General features: G+C 39.4%; 1 protein-coding gene across 2 annotated transcripts in view; it reads left to right on the top strand.

The window, feature by feature from the left end:
* Positions 1–22,983, top strand: part of OPRK1 (opioid receptor kappa 1) — a 29,810-nt gene that overhangs the window by 2,334 nt on the left and 4,493 nt on the right. Inside the window, exons 2-3 of one of the 2 annotated variants that reach the window (XM_058528697.1) lie at positions 9,642–9,823; positions 12,939–13,291. In XM_058528697.1, coding sequence (XP_058384680.1) covers positions 12,949–13,291 — 343 coding nt within the window. In that variant the 5' untranslated portion in view covers positions 9,642–9,823; positions 12,939–12,948. The remainder of the gene's footprint in view (positions 1–9,641; positions 9,824–12,938; positions 13,292–22,983) is intronic. The other variant, XM_058528696.1, reaches the window with a different exon arrangement.

The raw sequence follows: 22,983 nt of genomic DNA, 5'->3' as shown, positions 1-22,983 counted from the left end.
TAGGAGATCTTTGGTACGTAGGCCGTTGTTTTGTAATAAAACTTTGTTACACAAAAAGAGGGGGCTAAGAAAAAAACTCTGTTCCTAGTCATATCATATTTAAGTGCTTGAGTCAAACAGATATATCTTATTGTCATTTGAATGAGCACCTGAAGTTTTGGGTTTGAGAAGAGTTTCTTATAAATTTTTATATAGCACTGCAGACTAGGATTAAAAAGAATGAAGAATCCTCAAATATGTGCAAAGACAACTCCGTGGGGAACATTAGATGTGTCAGAAAGAAACAAGAATCATTGTAAATTAACTAGGACTTTTAATGGTAAATATAAAGAAATATAAATGTAAATTAAATATAAATATATATTACAATTATCCAGTACTAAAGATATCCAGGACTAAAACTTGTTAGAAGGGGATAAATTCAACTAAAAAAACAAAAGAAGTTAGATAGTTCACATAACAGCACCATCTATCCTCTTACCCCATTCTCAACTACCCCATTCTCAATCAGATTAAGGCTGATAATAGATGAAAAGTAAAGAATTATACCATCATTTTGAAATGCCAACCTACTGAAACAATAGTTTGCTTAAATCTATCACTAAAAGGATTAAGGAGATTTAAGACTTTGTTCAAACCTAGAGCTGGTCAAAGAACTGAAAAATGAAACCTCAAAAGAAAAGTTGGTGGTTTTGGGTTTAATTCACTCAGGAGAAGAAAGGACTGAAGATTCAAGAGAGGACGGCATCAAGAGGGCTATGGTATGCTCATTGGAACTGAGAGCAAAATCAGAGTGTGGAATTCAAATGCAGTTTTTACAATTGATGTTGAGGGCTGAGCAACGTTGCTTAAAAAATGGAGGGTCACTTTTGAGATGAATACTATTTTAAAATATTATGCATGCAAAAGGATCCTGGCATACGTAGTTCAGTCATCTAGAACATTATTCTGGAGATAGAATTTAGATGTACGGATGGTGGGGCAGGTGTGGGTCTAGGATGGCCAGCTCAGCCCTGGGGAGACAGTTAGAGGTGTGGGAAAAGCTTTGACTTTTTTTTTTTTCGTGAGGAAGATTGGCCCTGAACTAACATCTGTTGCCAATCTTCCTCTTTTTTGCTTGAGGAAGATTGTCTCTGAGCTAACCTCCGTGCCAGTTTTCCTCTGTTTTGCACGCAGGATGCCCGCCACAGCATGGCTTGATGAGTGGTGTGTAGCTCCACGCCCTGGATACGAACCTGCGAACCCCGAGCTGCCAGAGCGGAGCATGCGAACTTAACCACTACAGCACCAGGCTGGCCCCAAGCTTTGACTCTTTTTAGACCTGTCTTACAGATAGCTTTTCCTGCCTTGGGCACCTGGAATGCTGCCCCATATCTTCTGAAGATATGTAGTTTCAAGGGTTTCTGTCATTTAATGTATACCAACTGCCATAATTCCCGAATATTAGGGCCCATTAACCTTTCACTGTGAAAACCTTAAAATTTAAGCACTCCAGCCTCCCCTCTCACCAGGCTTTGGGGTTTGTGGTCCTGGGGTGAGAAATTCTTACCTCAGCCCTTGATTCATGTCCTTGGGTCCTACCAACACCATGAGTGTGCCCATGGGTGTGACACTCAGGGTCCTAACCTCATGTTCTCTTCACCCCCTGCTGCGCACGTCACCTGCAACGAATGCTGTGATGCCCACCCACGCCCACACCCCGGACCTTGCCAGACAGTCCCACCTCTGACATCTTAAACACCCATTCTCCCACTCTTGTTACAACTTCCCACACATACAGCTGTCTGCTCTCCTAGCAAAAATTAAAATTTAATGAACACTTAATATGTGCCAGGCCAGTAGAGCTACCTACTTCCTGTGAATTATTTTATTTAATCTTTGCAACCATAGGTATATTATCATACCTACTTAACAGATGATGAAACTAAGGCAAAGAAAGATTAAACAAATTGACTAAGGTCATACCTTGCTAACTGGTAGGGCCAGGATGATCCTGGCAGCCTGACCCCGGATCCTGTGCTTTGATCCACTCTGCTAGTCATTTTCCACTACACCACTTCTTTTTTGATCTTGTGATCACCACAAGATCAGCCCTGAGCTAATATCCATGCCAATCCTCCTCTTTTTGCTGAGGAAGACTGGCCTTGGGCCAACATCCGTGCCCATCTTCCTCCACTTTATATGGGACGCCGCCACAGCATGGCCTGACAAGCGGTGCGTCGGTGTGCATCTGGGATGCGAACCCAGGCCGCCAGCAGTGGAGCGCGTGCACTTAATCACTATGCCACGGAGCCGGCCCCTCCACTACACCACTTCTGCAGACATTTGCAGACCTTACCTGGCGGTCCTTCGTTTTCTCCCAGACTCTTCTTTTCTTACCTAGCCTAGACTCCATGAGCCATCACTTTGGCCTCTCTTGACAATACACTCAACTGCCTTGCCTTCTTGTCTTTCTGTCACTGTCTTCCACCAAATCTTAACCCTGGATCAAGCCAGTAACCTATCTTCCTTGTTCCTGTACCCAGATAATTGAATGCTGCTGAATGGAACCAATTTTATCTTTGTCAAGGCAAAGTCACTACCTTCAAGTGTATTTGACCCCATTTCTGCCTGGTTTCTCTGTGTCTCTCCTATTTCCCAGAAAGAGCCAATTTCTTTTCCCATTTCTCATTAAAAAAAAAACCTATTGTAATCAATACTAATGCCCAAGCCCTCTACCTGACCATATTCCCCTCATGGGCAGCAATGGTCGTACCCAGTAGTTCACTGTGGCGCTAGAGTCCAGCTGCTGGGAATGCTCCTTCTCCTACACATGTGTATTAGCAGCCACCCTCCCCTCATTCCATTCCGTCTCAGTCGAAGAGCTTCCTTCCTCTGTCCGAGGCAAATCCCTGCTCCTGTGTTTTGGATCTCATGGCCTCCTGCTTTCCTGGGGTCTTTGCGGTATCTGTTACCTCCTTTCTGCTCTGTCTGTAATCCCTCCCTCTCCACTGCTTTTGTCCCTTACGTGCCTAGACATACTCAAGTATCTGACATCTTACAATCAATATCCACCAACTTTCCATTTTTCTAAGTTCCCTTAGCTAATGTCCTTTCATCCTCCTGTCTGTCATAGGTAAGCTTCTTTGAGGAACAATCCCTCCTCTTCATTTCCTTGTCTTCATCTGTTCCTCAGCCCAGTGCACTTGGGTTCCCTCCTGACACTCCTTTACCGAAGCTATAGCACTCGTGTTTCAGATGCTCCCTTTAGGCTGGCTATCACTTGACTTCTATGGGGATTTGGCATACTTGACCAGTTTTATGTCCCTCACTTTCTGCAACAGCTCCCTGTCCTTGACTTCCTTCCACATCCTCTGGATTTCTCTTTGGTCTCCTTCACAGATTCATCTTCCTCTGATGTTTCTTAAATGATCATATTTTCCTGAGCCTTCTTAGCTCTCCTCTGTCCTCACTTTGCATACTTTCTATATTATTCAGGATTCAACCAGAGGAGCAGAACCAGTACGAGATGAACATGTTAAGAGATTTATTGCAAGGCATTGGCTTCCGTGATTGTGGGGTTGGATAGGCAAGTCTGCCACCCTAGGTGGAATTTCTCTTTTCTCAGGGAAGCCTCAGCTCTGCTCTTAAGGGCTGTCAACTGATTGGATCAGTCCTACCTAGATTATCTAGGATAATCCCCCTTGTTTAAAGTCAACTGTTATGGACTTTAACCACATCTACAAAACACCTTCACAGCAGCACCTAGATGAGTGTTTGGCTAAATATCCGGGGACTGTAGCCAGGCCAAGATGACACATCAAACTGACCCTCACACTCTCAGTGGTACCACCCATTTTGTGGCCATAACTGTCAGGAGAATGCTGACCAATCCTAAGTCTATGTATGTCTCTGACAGTTATTCATCCCTCAGTACAGACTCAGCAGGCCTCCTTCCTTCTGGATGGCTCTCTGTGACTCTCGCATGTACCTCAGGTTGTTCAAGAATCTGACTGTATTAGTTCGCTAGGGCTGCCATAACAAAGTACCACAGACTGGGTGGCTTAAACAACAGAAATTTATTTTCTCATACTCCTGGAGGCTAGAAGTCTAAGATCAAGGTGTTGGCAGGGTTGGATTCTCCTGAGGCCTCTCTCCTTGGCCTGCAGACAGTAGTCTTCTCTCTGTGTCTTCACATGGTCTTTCCTCTGTGCATGTCTGTGTCCTGATCTCTTCTTATAAGCACACCAGTCATATTGGATTAGGGCCTGCCCTAATGACTTCATTTTACCTTAATTTTACCTCTTTAAAGGCCCTCTCTTCAAATACAGTCATATTCTGAGGTATGAGGGGCTAGGACTTGAACATAAGAATTTTGGGGGGAAACAAATGAGCCCTAAATACTGCCCTTCCCCTTCCTATCCCCTTTTCTTAAGAAAACATTCTCCTCAAGCTTCAGTTTCCACACTGATTATGTATATATTCTCTTTGTTTAAAGAAAAGTTTTATGCTTGTAAAGGTATGTTTCTTTGTAAATTAGTTGTAAAAACAGACAAGGAAAAATTTATTAGGAAAAATATAGCAGGAATCAGAAAATGATTTGGTCCTCAGTCTTAAGTTTGCCTTTTCCTTTTCTCATAGTTTTCATTTATTTGTTGCTACCACAATACAAACCTCTAGGGATCAGTTTTCTGCTGACTTTGCCCTGGGAGTAGAAGACTTTTGCTTCCCTAAGGTTCAGCCTGGTCAGTGTTGAAATTTTCTAAAAGGGATAATTTTATAAGGGGCTTAGAAAAAAACAAAACCACAAAAATACTGTGGAAGTGGTTCCATTTCCTGAGCTCCAATTTCTTCTCCAGCGGCAACCAACCCACCCAAGCTTGCTGGGTGTGGAGGTTGTTTCTCATGAAGGTACCTGTTTTCTTGCTCATAAACAGAGGGACAGTGTTTCTCCCTCAAACCATTGACAGAAGTTGCATGCTCCACTCTGCTGAGACCATCTTAGGTTGCGTAGCATATACTGATTCCTTTGGGTCTCCCCTGAGCGAGTCTGGGCCCCATTGTTGAAGTCTTGCCAGTCCCACCAAAACTGTATGGCTGTCACCGAATTGGGAAAGTATGAGAAGGAATAGGATGACCCAATCAGAGCATATGCTACAGTGCCCGCCTCTTTTCCATCCCAGGTCTTCTTCCTCCTCCTCGAAGTGCTCATTGTAATCATTGCAGTTGTATGTACACCCATATTCCGTATTCTCTCAGCTGTCAACATAGCCTTTGTTGTTAGTGCTGGCCAATTTAGTGTTAGTCATGGCCAGTTTTTTTGGAAGTGGGTGGCCAGGTCCTTCTTCCTAGTCTGTCTTAGTCTGCAAGCTCCTCTGAAACCTGTCCACCATGGGTGACCCTGCTGGTGCTTGAAACACCGGTGGCATTGCTTTCAGCATCACGGCAACATAGCCTACCTTAGATAATATCACCAAACCACAGCTAGAGAGGTATTAAAGAAAAGGTGGAGGTATACTGGTATAATTAACCATGTGCTGCTCCTTGTCTAACATCAGTCTTGTCTGAGTCTTTGATTAAAAAAATATAATCATTGCAACTGTTTATATGGATTTACTGAGTGGAATTACTTTCTTCCCTGTGGGACATGTGATTGCAGAAGTCCAAATCCTCTTGGAACTGTTTCAGAGATCAGAGACTAAACTGTTACCCTCCTCCATCCCCAGAAAAAGAAAAAAGGGAAAAGGAAAACAAGAAAGAAAGAAAGAGATAAAACTCAATTCTGTGGTCAGGTATAGAGCTCCTAACCTTTATAGACTCCAGGCAAAATTGTACTCTTCAGGATCGCTTTTTGATTGTGTTGACTTGACAGTTTTTCTTATATACTTCTAGGTATCCAGATAGTTGTACACTAGTGTTAGTTTCAGGAGGAACTTCCTTCTTGCTGGGAGATGATTGTTCCCCTCCATAAGTCGTTCAGCAGTATCTTCGTGTGAAGTGTGCAGTTGGCGCCTCCTTCACTTCAGGTTAGCTTGTGGATGCACTCAGTTGTCGTGGCCCTGGGAGGCTCTGTGCTCAGCTAAAAACCTAAAATTCTGTGGCTGCAGGAAAATTGCCTTTCTAAGGTTTGGCTTGCATGGTTACAGTTGTGCAGGTAATACAGGCTTAGAACTGTATTTACAAAAGATGGTTTCAGAATAACGTTTATTTATTCCTCAATAGAAAGTCAGCCGATAGTTCTTTTTTGTTTGTTTGTTTCTTTCTTTGGAGGGGATGCTGGCTTCTGTCTTCGATAAGGAAGACTCATGTAAGAAGAATAGATTTTAGGAGTGGGGATAATATCGTAAAAGGCTTGTGTTTTTGTGTTCAACACTTATCCTCTCCACTGGCCAAGCAAGTCAGAATTTAAATGAAAGATGAGAAAAGCATAAAACATGAGATGAGTTGATAGATCCCAAAGGATTGGTCTGAAGGTGGGCAGGGAAGCCTTCAGATTAAGAATGGCTCGAGTTATGAGCATTTAGAGATCAGCTATAACAATAGGAACGATTTTCTGACTTCCTGTTGAATGTTGACTCATCTAACTCACAACAAAACTCTGAACTCTCTCTGCCTTACTATGTTGCTTTCCACCTAGGGAAGGGCTCACTTCCTCTGACAGAGGACAGAGTTAGGAAGGTAATCGTGTGGCCTCTCTGCTGGCACCCTGTGTCTTACCTTAGCTAGGTCAGTTTTCTGTATAGAAATAGAAAAGTAATTTAAGATATTGATATTAAATCTGGATACTTCTGGGTATCCTGATAGTTGTACACTAGGAAACAACACGTCCCTCATTTGAGATTTGTAGTTTTCTACTGGGTGCTGTTGGGCATGCGTGCATAGCTGAATGCACCAGAACATTCATTCTGGGAGTCAGGGCCGTGACTACGGAGAGGTTGAGCAGTTCCTGGGGCACTGGCTTTGCAGTGAAATCGTTCCTTCCACGTTCCCCTTTTTCCCCCTCTCCCCACCCCCACCCTGCATGGACAGCCTGCTGGGGGCTCTATGGGATGCGTGTCTGCTGTCTGGCTGTGTATCACTACCTGTGTGGTATGTGCAATGCAGACAGCCGTAGAACTCAGGGACAGGCTCTGCTCCTCCTCTTATCTTTATCGCTTTTGCTTTTTGCATGAGAGTAATTCTGGGGAGCAAAGGGAGCTGATGCCTATGGGAATGTGACTCCTTTAAATGCTAGTTTGAGGCAATTTCAAACTCTGATCATTGGAGAAACAATGACTGAATTTCCTTTCTTTTTTTAAAATTAATAAGCTACTGCCCTTTAGTAAAGAACCATGATTTCAGTAGTAAATAATCCACAAGGACATATAGCAAATTGGTTTCATTGAGATGAACTGAAGGTATCTGGAGAGTTTAATGAAGCAAACTCATGTTTTCAAATAAGTTCTTCTGAGAATTCACATCAGTATAGCTATTATTATTTCTGATCATTTTAAACATAAAATCTAGAATGCTATGTATCTGGAAAACGTATAAAACAGTAGCACAGTGAGGGGCAGTGTGCTGATGTTGTATATGAGTATTCTCTTCTGGACCACGCCTTGTGTCCTCATGTCAAATGTTTTCTCCCCTCATGACGCATACAATTCACCGCACAATTCAGAATGTTTTTCAATCTTTAGCTGCTGCAAGCAGCAGAATTCACAGAATCACATTTCTCTGATAAAATTTCTGACTCGTTAAGAAGCTTTGGAATGACAGCCCTGAATGCCTTTACTTATTAGGTATGGACTCTGAGAACCCCTGAGAATCATTTTCAGAAAAAGTGGGAGCATTAGTATCCTACGAGATTGTAATATGGGTTATTAGGACTGTGGTAGGTAATTAATAATAACAGTAATGATAATAATAACAGCAGCAACAGCAATGATGACAATGAGGGCTGCCATCCGTTGAGCGATTATCAAGTGCCAAGTTCTGTGCAAAGTAATTTCAGGCATCATCTCATTTAATCATCGTGACAACTTTGCCAGATAATGTGAAGTTCCTGAAACGGTGTCTGTCACATAATTAGTCCTCAATAACTGCCTAAAGTGGTTTTTCCTCCTTGTGCTCAAGGTTCGGTGGCCTGACACCCCTTTTCTCGTCCCGACCAGCCTCCCATTACCCCACAACAGGACCGCTCATCCCTGAACAAGACTCCTGCCTCCAAGCCTCTCTGTCTCTCCACGTCCTTCTCAAAGCACAAGCTCCTATCCAGCTTCTCTCTTCACTCCGCCCTGGGCTCTCCCTTTGGGTTATCCCTGTGGTTCACATTACAATTTTGATTCAAGTAGTTTAAAAGATTCTAGGAGCAGGATCTGTTTACTGAATTTGTTTTTCAGCCATCCTCAGTGTCTAGTATATTGCTGTGTATGGAGTGGGCACTTAAAAATGTGTCGAAATAATGAAAGGATGAAGACAGGGGAGGGAGCACGGACATAACTGGAGAGAGAAGAGAGGATGTATGTCAACATGGGGGACAATTGCAGGTGAGGGCTAAAAAAACTGTGTCAGTGAAACTGAAAATGTGTTTGTGTTTAAAGATACATGGTGATTAGCCATCAAGATTATGGCTTTATCGTGTTATCATAAAGCTAAAAAGGAGCTCCTGATTAAAGAAGCATCATTTAAGTTAAAAAAAGAAACCACTTGGGCAATGCACCTCAATAGCGAGGGATGCTAATAATCCAAGAATGAGCTCTTCTACCTGCATATTTTCAGAGCACATGGAAAGGACAGGAAGAGACCACTGTGTTGCAAGGTCAATGTTCCTCCTGCTCATTTCTTGCATGGCAAGTGCTACACTCTCCCAGAAACCCTGCCTGATGACATTGGTTCTTGATAGCTCAGCAGATAACTTTGTTCCCCTCATCATCACACAAGCATGACTGATTGCCAGTTGAGAAGCCACTGCTCAATTCTCTGTAAAGGAAACCACACTAGGAAGGTGTTGAGTTAAGGTGTGATGGCGAGCATTTGTAACTCCCAGAGACACCCTCCACCATGTTGCCTGGCAATGACCTTCCTCATGGCTGGTACCCTGAGTTCCCTAGTTGAACCGTCTTCTTGGCCTGCCCCATGCATACCACCTGGTAAACCGTACTGTTGTTTCTAGGTTTGTAACATTGTCAAGTTGAGTGAGGACAGCCCACAGACTTTGCTCTTTTAGTGCCATATGCTCCTGCGGTGTGTACGCTAAAAAGTGCAACCACTTGCTGCCAGCCCACCTCCAGCTTCTCCATAGAAGCCAGAACTTCCCACCCAGATGGTGCCATTTTACTTGAAATACTTGTGAATTTTTGTAAAGTAGTGTGGATGAAATGGAAAATAATATCCTATCATAGTAAGAAAGCTTACTTGCTTTTTTTCACCAGTGGATATACAATGAAAGTACTAGCTACTTTTGCATTTTGGTTAAATACAACCAATACCCAAGTGCTCAACCAGACTGTCTTTTAGGGTGAGGGTCTTGTCTTATAAACATGTATTCACAGGAGTCAGTCCAGTGTAGTACGTAAAAGACTGTTAACAAATACTTGTTGAACTCATAGTTTATTACTTTTAATTATACCTATTTAGTTCTCCCTTTCAGTGTTGTAGGTTTATAAGCATGTGTTTTCCAGAACCCTGGAAGAGGGGCCTTGGCCTGCTGCCACTACTGGATCCTCCCACTGAGCTCCTGCCTCTGCTGACACTAGAGAAATCGCTGAACTCTCCTGAGTCTCACTTTCCTCAGCTGTGTTAGGGAAAAGACGTACATCTCCTGGGTAAACTCAGAGGGCAGTTGTTATGAGAATCAAAGAAGGTACACGGAAGTCAAAATACTGGGCTTTGTAAATTATAAAGTGCTGGGGAGACGTAAGAATACGGGGACTGGGATCAAACCCCTGGGTTTGAATTCCTGTGGTGCCTTTTATAACTATTGTACTTTGAGAAATTTACATAACTCCTGTGGTTCTCAGTGGCCTTATCTATAGAATAGGGATACTGATGTCTACCACAAAGAGTTGCTGTGAGGACTAACTGGGATAAAGCATGGGGGGTGTACAGGAGAGTGTCTGACACAGGGAGTGTTTTGAAATAAATGATGATTATGATTATTGTCATTAACATGAACCATTTCAAAATGGGGTTGATGCCATGACACTGGGATGTTGGCAGATCCAGGGGTCTCACAGCAGGAGAGCGCAGGCACCTCACTAGTCCCTGGTCGATGTCTCCTGAGCCTTGGAGATGGTAGCAGCAGGAGGTCCTACATGAGTGATCTGGGCAGAACTTGTTTCTCTGGGAGCAGGAACTTTTGCTACAATTAGTTAATACAATTTGTAGACATTGTTTTGTGGGTACTCATCTTTCTTATTCTGAGATTTGATGACAGAGATTTGATGACAGGATTTGAGTTCTATATAAGTTCAAGCCTTAAGCAATTTCATATATGTATTTGTTATATATATTTTTGAAAAGCTAAGAGCAAGTTACCATTGAACATTTTATAATTAAAGATGCATATTATATTTTATTGGAACTCTCATATCATTCCATTCATGTTCTTCTAGCATGTAAGGTCCCAGGCTTCATTTTTACTCTTATTTTTTATATTCAGGCTGAATTAGGTAAATACTACCATGGGTGTTAATTAGAAACTGTGTTCTTCTCTGCTTCCCATGGCAACTGGTGGCTTCCATCCACATAAGAGGGGGAAGAGGAGTTGGAGAACATGAAATAAGTTAGACATATTCTCCTGATCAGGTGCATTCCATTAATTATCTCAAGCAATCTATGAAATAAGCATTATATTTCCCATTTTATAGTTGGGAAACTAAAGCTCAGAATTTTTAGTGACCTCTCCAAAGTCTATTCATTGGAGGGAAAAATAAGGACTAGAATCCAGGTCTATCTAACTGTAAGGCAGAGACCATCAGTCTAACTTCATAAAGAAAGAGGAGAATATCAAGGTCACAAAATAGGAAAGTAGAAGTCAAAGATATTGCCTGCTAAAATCCTTGCTAATATCGGGGATTTGAAGGGAAAAAGTTGAAAGACTAGGAGGCTGACTTGTAAGATGCATTTTGAAACATAAGTTCATATTTTCAAGAAGACACTATTTAACAGATAGCATTTCAGTCTTGCTCATTAGAAGCACTTGGCTGTGTCTCGGTAAGTGTACTTGCTTAGTTATCTGTGCCTTGATAAAGCCTATCCTCTGAGCGTTGTTCATGCATGTTCAATCACTTTCTAAAACTTAAAGTTCATTTAATAATATTTGAGTAAAAGCTGTAAAGCCAAAACATATTTTTAAATAAACTCCTCATGCTCCAGATTAAAGCACTGTTTAGTTAACAGAGCATCAAAATGGAAACCAAACATATTGACTCCAGTACCAGTCTTTATAATGCCTTCATCCAAGCACAGACAAATCTGTTTCCTAACCAGAAGAGAAGAGAGCAGGGGAAGATTGGTGGGGGAGGGAGGCAGTGGGACGTGCAGAGGGAAGTGTGATCCATGTGTCAGGACTCAGGTCATCTACTGTCTTTGCCTCATGTACTGCCAGTTCAGTTTTATTATCCTTATTTAATAGGAACTGAAACTCAGAAAAGTCATATGCTGAGTTCAGACTCGGTGCTATTTGACTTCACATTATACCAAACTGCCTCCAAGGAGAGCCAAGGCTGTTCTATCACTTCATGGTGATAGAAGTTTCTCAAGTAGAAATTTATGTATTGAACGACACCAGTGTAGTGATCAATAAATACTATTCATACTGATTTTATAGCCAAAGCAGAAGTAGTTTTCCATAAGACAGCTCCTTATAAATGACCTTTAATAAAAGTCAAGGCCATAACATTGAAGAAACCTGGCTCCTTGAAGGTATATGGGGCATGGCTGAATTGTGATGTGGTGTATAAATCTGAGGTGTGTAGAAAGTAATTATATGAATTTTCCCAACGTATCTTAGCATTTGGCCTCTGAAAATCTGCTTATATAGTTTAGAATGTTTCATGCCCTGTATATCCTTGAGGAAGCATTCTCTGAGTAAAACAACCCTCTTAATTCAGTTTTGGTTGAAAATGGAATTGTTCTAAATTTCGTGTTGTAATGGAAAGAATAATTTGGGCTTAAAGGCAATCTTTTTAACTTACTTTGAAAATTACTGTCCCCTCATTGGAAGATGAAACAAATTATGTGCTTTAAAAATCTCTCAGGATGAGAGTAAAGAAAAACAGAATTATTTCTCATCTACTATATCAGATTACATTTAGTGATATGACGTATAAGGGAAGAACTCTGCCTGCTTTATCTACATAAAGCATTTAAAATGAAAAACTAGTGGCACATTGGCAAAGAGCAATCAACAAACTTAGTTGTGTTTTAGCCACTGAAATTGGATGTATTTAAAAAATAAAAATTATTTTGCATTTTCAAAAGACATTATAATTACAATGATTGGTTTCTCAAAGTAACCCTGAGGAGAAGTTGAGTATGTTTTGTCTTTGTTTTACACAAGTGAAAGAAAAAAAAATAAAGTAGAAAAAATGCTTAAAGCCAAGCAACTCTGGGTAGGATTAAAATGAATTTGCGGTCACAAAATAAAGACCTGTATATATGCAAGTCTGTTGAAAAGATCCATATGTGTATTTATCTATTTCTCTATTTACACTCTTTATCTGTTTATTTTTATTTAAATATTTTTTGAGCAAAGTAATAGAAAAAAAGCTAAATAAAGTCAGAGGTTTTTGCCCATTTTTCTTCTACCCCTAATGTTTAAAACAGTCCTTTCATATATTAGACACTCAATAAATATGTAAAGAGAATAAATAAATGAAAAACAAATCTAGTAGTCCAAAGGCTGTCACAAACACATTCACCTCATGGATTTGACATGAAGATGGAGAGAATTGATCTTATTTCTTGTCTTTTAGATACACGAAGATGAAGACAGCAACTAACATTTATATATTTAACCTGGCTTTGGCAGATGCTTTAGTTACTACAACCATGCCCTTCCAGAGCACGGTCTATCTGATGAATTCATGGCCATTTGGGGATGTGCTGTGCAAGATAGTCATTTCCATTGATTACTATAACATGTTTACCAGCATATTCACCTTGACCATGATGAGTGTGGACCGATACATTGCTGTGTGCCACCCTGTCAAGGCTTTGGACTTCCGCACACCCTTGAAGGCAAAGATCATCAATATCTGTATTTGGCTCCTGTCTTCATCTGTTGGCATATCTGCAATGGTCCTTGGAGGAACCAAAGTCAGGGAAGGTAAGGGCAGTCATTTTCACTGAATTTTTTAAAACTTCTAATTATACGAACTCTTAATTTGGGAGTGAGTAGGACACACTTCTAGGGAAAAGTCAAGTGTCAACAGAAATGAAATGCCTAAATCTATGGAAGATGAGAAATAAAACAATTTTGTGTTCCTTTCCACATCTAAACAAAGAATGAGATAATGACACTACCTGAAACAGACACCCAACCTATCTCCTATTCTGGAAATGCTTGTCAGAATCTGGAGGGATGTGGATGAGGTAAAGACCAACAGGCATGTAGATTTTGTGTGTGTGTGTGTGTGTGTGTGTGTGTGAGGAAGATCAGCCCTGAGCTAACATCCATACCAATCCTCCTCTTTTTTGCTGAGGAAGACCAGCCCTGACGTTACTCTATTGCCAATCCTCCTCCTTTTTTTCCATTTTTCTCCCCAAAGCCCCAGTAGATAGTTGTACGTCATAGTTGCACATCCTTCTAGTTGCTGTATGTGGGACGCGGCCTCAGCATGGCCGGAGAAGCGGTGCGTAGGTGCGCGCCCGGGATCCGAACCTGGGCCGCCAGTAGCGGAGCGCACGCACTTAACCGCTAAGCCATGGGGCCGGCCCCGGCATGTAGATTTTTAAAATAGAATTCCATTGTATCCTGGCAATTCCAAGATAGACCTTCTCGTTCCTCTTCTTTCTCCCTAAAAAGGTCCTAAATCGTTAGAGACGTATGCTGGCTCCTCACTCCTGTTTCCTTAGGGGTTAATCTCCACATCTCAATCATAACAGCTTCGTTTGGCTGTGGTCTCTTCAAATCGGGTTCATAGACGCGTGGTAGTACAGATGAGCAAAGCTTTCAGTTTGGACATATAAGTTCGTACACCATACAAACAGGATACTTGATGTTTTCCCTGTATTTCTAAAGCATTGGTTCTCACCCTGGGCTGCATGTTGAAATCACCTAATGCTTTAGAATATACTGCTGCCTGGTCCCACCCTGGAGGGTCTGGTTTAATTGACCTGAGGCACAATCTGAGTGTGAAGATTTTTAAGATCTCCTCAGGTAACTCTGACCAAGCAGCCAAGGTGAGAACTGCTGTTCTAAGACTTTTGCTTTACTGGTAACAGATAAAGCTGTGAAAATATCTTTGGTCTTAATAGAAATTTATTGGGCGGGAGGGGAGCAGAACAATCACTTTGGACTTTATAAATGCTATTTATTGCTTTAGCAGTTATCTAAATGCTCCAGTTTATTAGCGAGTTCATGATACTTGTGAGTGCAGATAATTGAATACGTGTAACAGGGACTTTCCAGGTCATAGTGACAGGGTAGTTGCTAAAATCATAGCTTATCTTGCATGGCACATTTTTTTTAATAAAGCATAATCTGTTTCCTCTGAAACTATAAAATGAATTTCCAGCATAGGCACCGCAGGTGTTAAGCTATAATACTTAGTAAATTTTATGAAATGTCAAACTTTATCAGAGAAGCATTTTTAAAAATAATTAATTACACATAGGACTTTGTTTCTTCAAGCATACAACAAATGGAAGTAAAATTTCAAGAAACTCTTCTGAGTCTTAGGTGTAATGCATGATAACTTGGATTCAAGAGGAGAAGCTGCATGTCCATTATGAGATTGAGAAGAATGGGCTGAAAAATAAAGGACGATGGATGATTTTTCCAGGGCAAATGAAGAATTGATTTTTATGTTTCATGTTATACCGATAGACTTAACCACTACACTCCTCCAATCATTGTCAGAAAGTGACATCCTAGAAGAAATGGATTTCAGTTAGGTTTTGAAAGAGGAAATGAAGATAGATGTGAGTTTTTAAGGAATGAGTTGCTGTGGATAAATGTGTGCAGATGAAATGGAAGAAAATATCGACCAGTGTTGGCAGAAGATTAATTTGTGCAGCAAATAGAGGGGAAAAAAATGGAAGAAAATTAAAATAGCCTTGTGTGAGGATTCTACTCATTCCTTGTGTCTTTTATTTTCTAAAACTGATCTTTTTTATGTGATGAAAGATTGTCTCCAGACCATCTAGTGTGCTCATTTTGAAGTTGCATCATGCTGCATGTCAAATCTCTTGGATGACCAAGAGGAGTATTTTAGCTAATCTCTATACACTGAATGAGAGCTGGATGGCACGGGTAGCTCATACTCTTGTGTTTGTGGAGGATGCTCACTGAAAGGAATCAGGCATCTGTTGGAGTCGAACACATCTACCTGGACAAGAAATCTCAGCTAATGCTTCTGAGTTTGCAGTATTTCTTTTTGGTTAAGAGCACAGATTCCGGAAGCAAACTGCCTGGGATTGAATCCTGATTTCACCGTTTATGGGCAGTGTCATTTCGGAGACATTACGTAGATCTCTGTGCCTCAGTTTCTTCATCTGCAAAATAATGGTGGCTACCCTAGAAGGTATCTTTCGGAACTAATGAATCAATGCATGGAAAGCTGGTGAAGCAGTGCCCCGTGTCGAGCAAGCATTTGATAAATCTTAGCATCGTCATCTGACAGTGATTTTAACTGGTCCTGCCTTATTGCTTGTTCATCCACATCTATCAGGTATTTATTTAATATTGAGGGCTCTTGTGTACAGCAAAATTTCCACTTTATAGGCACAAGATGTTAAATATAACATTTTACGTATCATATATGTGTGCACTATTTATTTTGGGATTCAAAGCCTGTCTGTTACTATTATTATGATAGCTAAGAATTATTATAATCGTTACAAGCAGAAACAGAATTATTCTTAACAAAAAGAATATACACAAAGAAAGCTTTAGTTTAGATATTAGAACTAACTCTATAGTTACGACAGCATAAGACACTGGAACATGTGCCAAAGAAAGCTGTGACCCTCTAATATTAATATAAAAGGAACAGAAAGACTGCTTTTTAAAGAACCACTTCATTGAGTTATGGTTGGCATGTACAAAGCTGTACATATTTACGGTATACAACTTGAGTTTGGGAATAAGTATACACGTTTGAAACTATCAGCCCATCAAGACCATAGACATATCTATCACCTCTCAAAGTTTCTTCCTGCCCATTTATTACTATATTTGTGTGTGTGGCAAGAATATTTAACATAAAATCTACCCTCTTAGCAAATTTTAAGTGTACAGTACAGTATTGTTAGCTATAGGACCTATGCTGCACAGTAGATCTCCAGAAATTATTTACTCATAACTGAAACTTTGTGCCCTTTGACCATCACCTTCCATTTCCTCCTTCCCACCAGCCTCTGGACACCACCATTCTACTCTCTGCTTCTATGAGTTTGACTATTTTAGATTACACATATAAGTGAGATCGTGCTGTATTTGTCTTTCTGATTCTGGCTTATCTCACTTAGCATAATGTTCACCAGGTCCATGCAGGTTATCGCAAATGGCAGGATTTCCTTCTTTTTAAAGGCTGAATAATATTCCATTATATATACCACATTTTCTTTCTCCTTTCATCCGTTGATGGACATTTAGCTTGTTTCCATATCTTGGCTGTTGTGAATAATGCTGCAGTGAATATGGGAGTGCAGATATTCTTTGATATCATTTCACTTCTTTTGTATAAATACCCAGAAGTGGCATTGCTAGATCATATGGTAGTTTTATTTTTAATTTTTTTGAGGACTCTTCATACTGTTTTCCATAATAGCTATACCAGTTTACATTTCCACCAACGGTGTACCAGGGTTCCCTTTTCTCCACATTCTTGCCAACACTTATCTTTTGTTTTTTTGGTAATAGCCACCCTAACAGATGTGAGGTGATATCTCATTGTGGTTTTGATTTGCATTTCCCTGATGATTAGTGATGTTGAGCACCTTTTCATATACTTGTTGGCCATTTGTATGTCTTTTTTGGAGAAACAGCCAGCCCTGATGGTCTAGTGGTTAATATTTGGTGCTCTCATTGCTGCGGCCTGATTTTGTTTCCTGGTCAGGAAACTACACCACCCATCTGTCGCTTGTCATACTGTGGCGGCTGCATGTTGCTGCGATGCTTAAAGCTATAACACCAGTATTTCAAATACCAGCGAGGTCACCCATGGTGGACATGTTTCAGCAGAGCTTCCGGACTAAGGCAGACTAGGAAGAAGGACCTGGCCACCCATTTCCAAAAAATTGGCTGTGAAAATCCTATGAATAGCAGCAGAGCGTGGTCTGATACCGTCTGGAAGGTGAGAAGATGGCACAAAAAGACTGGGCAGTGTTCCACTCTCCTGTACACAGGGTCACTAGGAGTTGGAATCGACTTGATGGCACTAACAACGACTTTGGAGAAATGTCTAATCGAGTCTCTCATGCATTTTCTAATCAAGTTATTTGCTTTTCTGCTGTTGAGTTGTATGAGTTCCTTATATATTTTAGATATTAACCCCTTATCAGGTATGTGATTTGCAAGTATTTTCTCCCATTCTGTAGGTTGCCTTTTTTTGTTGATTGTGTCCTTTGCTGTGCAGAAGCTTTTTTAGTTTGGATTGGTTTGATGTAATTTCACTTGTTTATTTTTATTTTTTTTTGTTGCCTGTGCTTTTGGTGTCATATCCAAAAAAAAAAATCATACCAAGGCTAACATCAAAGAGCTTTTCCCGGGGCTGGCCTGGTGGCGCAGTGGTTAAGTGCGCGCGCTCTGCCTCGGCGGCCCGAGGGTTCGCAGGTTCGGATCCCGGGCGCGCACCGACGCACTGCTTGTCAAGCCATGCTGTAGTGGCATTCCATATAAAGTGGAGGAAGATGGGCACGGATGTTAGCCCAGGACCAATCTTCCTCAGCAAAAAAAGAAAAGAGGATTGGGAACAGATGTTAGCTCAGGGCTGATCTTCCTCACCAAAAAAAAGAGCTTTTCCCGTATATTTTCTTCCAGGAATTTTATGGTTTCAGATCTTACGTTTAAGTCTTTGATCTATTTTGAGTTGATTTTTGTGTCTGGTGTAAGATAAGGGTCCAATTTCATTCTTTTGCATGTGAGTGTTTAGTTTTCCCAGCACTGTTTATTGAAGAGACTTTCCTTTTCCCATTTTGTATTCTTGGAATTTTTATTGAAGATTTCTTGACCATATATTTGTGGGATTATTCCTGGGCTGTCTATTCCTTTCCATTAATCTATGTGTCTGTTTTTATGCCAGTACCACACTGTTTTTATTACTATAGCTTTGTAATGTAATTTGAAATCAGGAAGTGTGATACCTCCACCTTTGTTCTTCATGCTCAAGATTGCTTTGGCTATTTGAGGTCTTTTCTGGTTCCGTATAAATTTTAGGATTGTTTTTTCTATTGATGAGAAAAATGCCATTGGGTTTTGATAAGGATTGCACTGAATTTGTAGATTATTTTGTGTAATATGGACATTTTGACAATATTAATTCTGATCCATGAACACAGAATAGCTTTCCATTTATTTCTGTCTTCTTCAATTTCGTTCATAAATGTTTTAAAGTTACCAGTGTACAGATCTTTCACCTCTTTGATTCAATTTATTCCTAAGTATTTTATTCTTTTTGATGCTACTGTAAATAGGATTGTTTTCTTCATTTTTTTTCAGGTAGCTCATTGTTAGTGTATAGAAATGCAATAGATTTTTGTTTGTTAATTTTGTATCCTGTAACACTATTGAATTCATTTATTAGTTCTCCCGGTATTTTGGTGGAGTCTTTAGAATTTTCTATATATAGAACCGTGCCATCTGTGAACAGAAATAATTTTTCTTTCTTTCTTATTTGGATGCCATTTTATTTCTTTTTCTTATCTGATTGCTCTTGCTAGTATTTCTGGTACCGTGTTGAATAAAAGTGGCGAGAATGGAGATCCTTGCTGTGTACTGGATCTTAGAGGAAAAGGTTTCTGTTTTCCCCCACTGATTATGATGTTAGCTTTGGACTTGTAATATATGGCCTTTATTATGTCAAGGTACCTTCCTTTTATACCTAATATGCTGAGAGTTTTTTCATGAAAGGATGCTGAATTTTGTCAAATGCTTTTTCTACATCTGTGGAGATGATCATATGATTTTTATATTTTCTTCTATTTATATGGTATACTGCATTTATTGATTTGTGTGTGTTGAGCCGTCCTTGCATCCCAGGGATAAATCTCACTTGATCATGGTATATGGTCCATTTAATGTGCTATTGAATTCAGTTTGTTAGTGTTTTGTAGGTTTTTTCATCTATGTTCATCAGAGATATTGACCTGTAGTTTTCTTTTTTTGTGGTGTCCTTGTCTGGCTTTGGTATTAGGATAATGTTGGCCTTGTAAAATGAGTTCAGAAGTGTTCCCTCCTCTTCAGTTTTCTGGAAAAGTTTGAGATGGATTGGTGTTAATTCTTCTTTAAATGTTTGGTAGAACTCACCAGTGAATCCATCTGGTACTTGGTTTTTCTTTGTTAGAAGGTTGTTGATTCAGTCTCAATCTCCTTATTCATTATTGGTCTGTTCAGGTTTTCTTCTTCTTATGATTCAGTCTTGGTAGGTTGTATGTTTCTAGGAATTTATCCATTTCTTCTAGGTTATCCAATTTGTTAACATATAATTATTCATAGTAGTCTCTTGTGATCCTTTGTATTTCTGTTATCAGTTGTAATGTCTCCTCTTTCATTTATAATTTTATTTATTTGAGTATTCTTTTTTTCTTAGTCTAGCTAAGGGTTTGTCTATTTTTTTTATCATTTCAAAATCCAACTCTTTTTTTCTTTGTGAGGAGATAAGCCCTGTGCTAACATCTGCCAACTCTCCTCTTTTTTTGCTGAGGAAGACTGGCCCTGGGCTAACATCCATGCCCATCTTCCTCCACTTTATACTGGATGCTGCCACAGCATGGCTTGCCAAGCAGTGTGCCGGTGTGCACCCAGGATCCAAGCCAGCGAACCCCGGGCCACTGCAGAGGAGCGCACGCACTTAAAGACTTGTGCCACCAGGCTGGCCCCCCCAACTCTTTTTTTATAGTTTGTTTTCTTGTTTATATTTCATTTATTTCTGTCCTAATCTTTATTATTGTCTTCTTTCTACCAACTTTGAGCTTAGTTTGTTCTTCTTTTTTCTAGTTCCTTGAGGTATAAAGTTAGGTTGTTTATTTTAGGTCTTTCTTTTTCCTTAAGGTAGGTGTTTATTGCTATAAACATCCCTCTTAGAACTGCTTTTGGTGCATTCCATCAGTTTTGGGATATGTGTTTCTATTTTCATTTGCCTCGAGAGAGTTTTTGCTTTCCCTTTTGATTTCTTCTTTGACTCATTGGCTGTTCAGGAGTGTGTTGTTTAATTTCTACATATTTGTGAATTTTCTAATTTTCATCCTGTTATTGATTTCTATTTTTGTGTAGTTAGAAAAGATACTGAATATGATTTCAGTCTTCTTAAATTTATTAAGGCTTATTTTGTGGCCTTCATTTGGTCTATCTTGGAGAATGATCTGTGTGTGCTTCAGAAGAAGGTGTATACTGCTGCTCTTGGATGGAATGTTTTGTATATGTTTGTTAGGTCCATTTTATTTATAGTATTGTTCAAGTCTGCTATTTCTTTGTTTATTTTCTATATGGATAATATATCTATTGTTGAAAGTGGGATATTGAATCCCTTACTATTATTGTATCACTGTCTATGTCTTTCTTCAGTTTTGTTAATATTTGCTTTATATATTTAGGTGCTCCAATGTTGGGTGCATATATATTTACAATTGTTATATCCTCTTGATGAATTGACCCTTTTAGCATTATATAATGACCTTCTTTGCCTCTTGTGACAGTTTTTAACTTAAAGTCTATTTTGTCTGATATGTATGTAGCTACTCTTGCTTTCTTTTGTTTACCTATGGCATGGAACATCTTTTTCTATGCTTTCATTTTCAGCCTATGTGTGGCCTTAAAGCGAAAGATGGGCTTATTTTCCTGAAAGAGAACATTTAATAAAAATGGTATGCGGTGTGCTTGGACTTGAATTTCCTTCATAATTGCCTCAGTACTCTCCTTTCTCTTTGATGGTATAAATTCAGCTTCATTGACATTTCTGGAGGATATTTCCAACTCTATAGTTGGATATTTTCCAAAGTCTTGTAAAAGTAGCTATAGTTGATTATTTTACCCATTCATCAAATATTTGTTGAGCTCCTACTACATGCAAGATAATTTGTTCAAGAGGAAGCTTATCCTCAGAGTTAAAAGATGTATCCAAATTAAAACATCAGCCTTTGTGTTGCCTTGCTTATCTTAGAAAGTTACTCTTCCATAATAACTACTGTAATCAGCTCATATTTTCAAAGATTTCCATGTGGTATTCCTGTGTTCATTTATTTAACATCTTTTTCTTCTTAAGCACTGTATGTTCCTGCCACCCTATGTGGCAGGGATTAAATATTGAATAAGGCAGGTTGGGTACCTACCCTAGTGTAGTTTATACTCTAGATGGAGAGAAAAATATTAAGAAAGGTAACATATTACAGAAGAGCTTTTGTCTAGGAAATAAATAGGATGAATATAATATATAAAGAGAATATAAGTTCCAGGGGAGAAGACTATTCAAATGGAGCAGCCTCTATATAAATGTCTCTGAAGTGACGTTTAAGCTGAGGCCAACCACGAGAAAGAGACAATGTCAAAATACACAAAAGTTAAGGAGAAAAAGAAAAATGTTCCCTACCTTCAAGGAAGCTAGATTCAACAGATAATCAACCCTAGAATAGGATATTTTTTAAACTCAAATTTTTGCAATGTACCACCCATCAAAAGTTGTTTAATAAATTTTTTTCTATGATAATAGTGATGATTTTAGAAAATGATTTTAACTGTTATTTCCACAAACACTAAGGCAAAAATTAAAAGAGATGCTTGTTCGTTTCTAATAGTCTTCATAGTAATATTACTTTGGAGAATGATTTTTTAGAGAATCAAAAAAACAAGTTATTTTGGGAGCTTTCATTTACTACTCAAAAATTTGATCTGGTATTTAATTGATAAAAAGTTATGTCTCTAAGATAGTCATCTTTATGAATTGACCAAAATGATTATATTTTTTTGTATTTTAAAGTATGTCTAATTGAAATTCTAAAAAGATACATTTTGTTTTACTAAGGAATATTTGATTAAGATAACATTAAAATGTTGTAGAAAACATTATTAATAGAGCTGTTTCATTATTAAAAAAATTCTTATGCTATTTTTGAAGCAGATTTTTCTGATGTCAGAAAATATTTTTATTATAAAAATTACAGCCATAGTATTGCTCATGATTACTTTATCTGTAAGGAAGGATCATGACAAAGAGAGTTTTGCCTACTCTGTGCTCAATGACTGCTCAGAGGCAAGGGGAGAACGTGTGGGCTGGTTAATGCTTGGGGAAGAGGGACCCTGAAGGTATGAGCCGGCCCCCAGTGAAAGTATCATAAAAGGTACTTATCCTGGGTCTTTCCTCTTTCTGGTCTCTGCTCTTTCTAATATTATGGTCACTCCAAAGAGAAACTATCCAGCAAAGAGAAGCAGAGAAAATAAAGCAGTTTTTTAAGGAATCTTAAAAAACTTTTATCTGAGTTACATAATCAATGTTGGTAAAAATAAAAAATGTGCCCTTTTTTTTAATTTCCTTGATGATGCTGTTGATAATGATTCTCTTTCTCCTCCTCCTCCTCCCTCTATGTTCTTTATTCTCCTCCTCCTCTTCCTTTTCCCTCTTCTCCAAAAGTTTTACTCATTTT

The sequence above is a fragment of the Diceros bicornis genome, chromosome 33, assembly GCF_020826845.1.
Source record: "Diceros bicornis minor isolate mBicDic1 chromosome 33, mDicBic1.mat.cur, whole genome shotgun sequence".
Lineage (NCBI taxonomy): Eukaryota > Metazoa > Chordata > Mammalia > Perissodactyla > Rhinocerotidae > Diceros > Diceros bicornis.
Note: the sequence above shows the minus strand (reverse complement) of the source record. Positions and strands in the feature narration are given on the sequence as shown.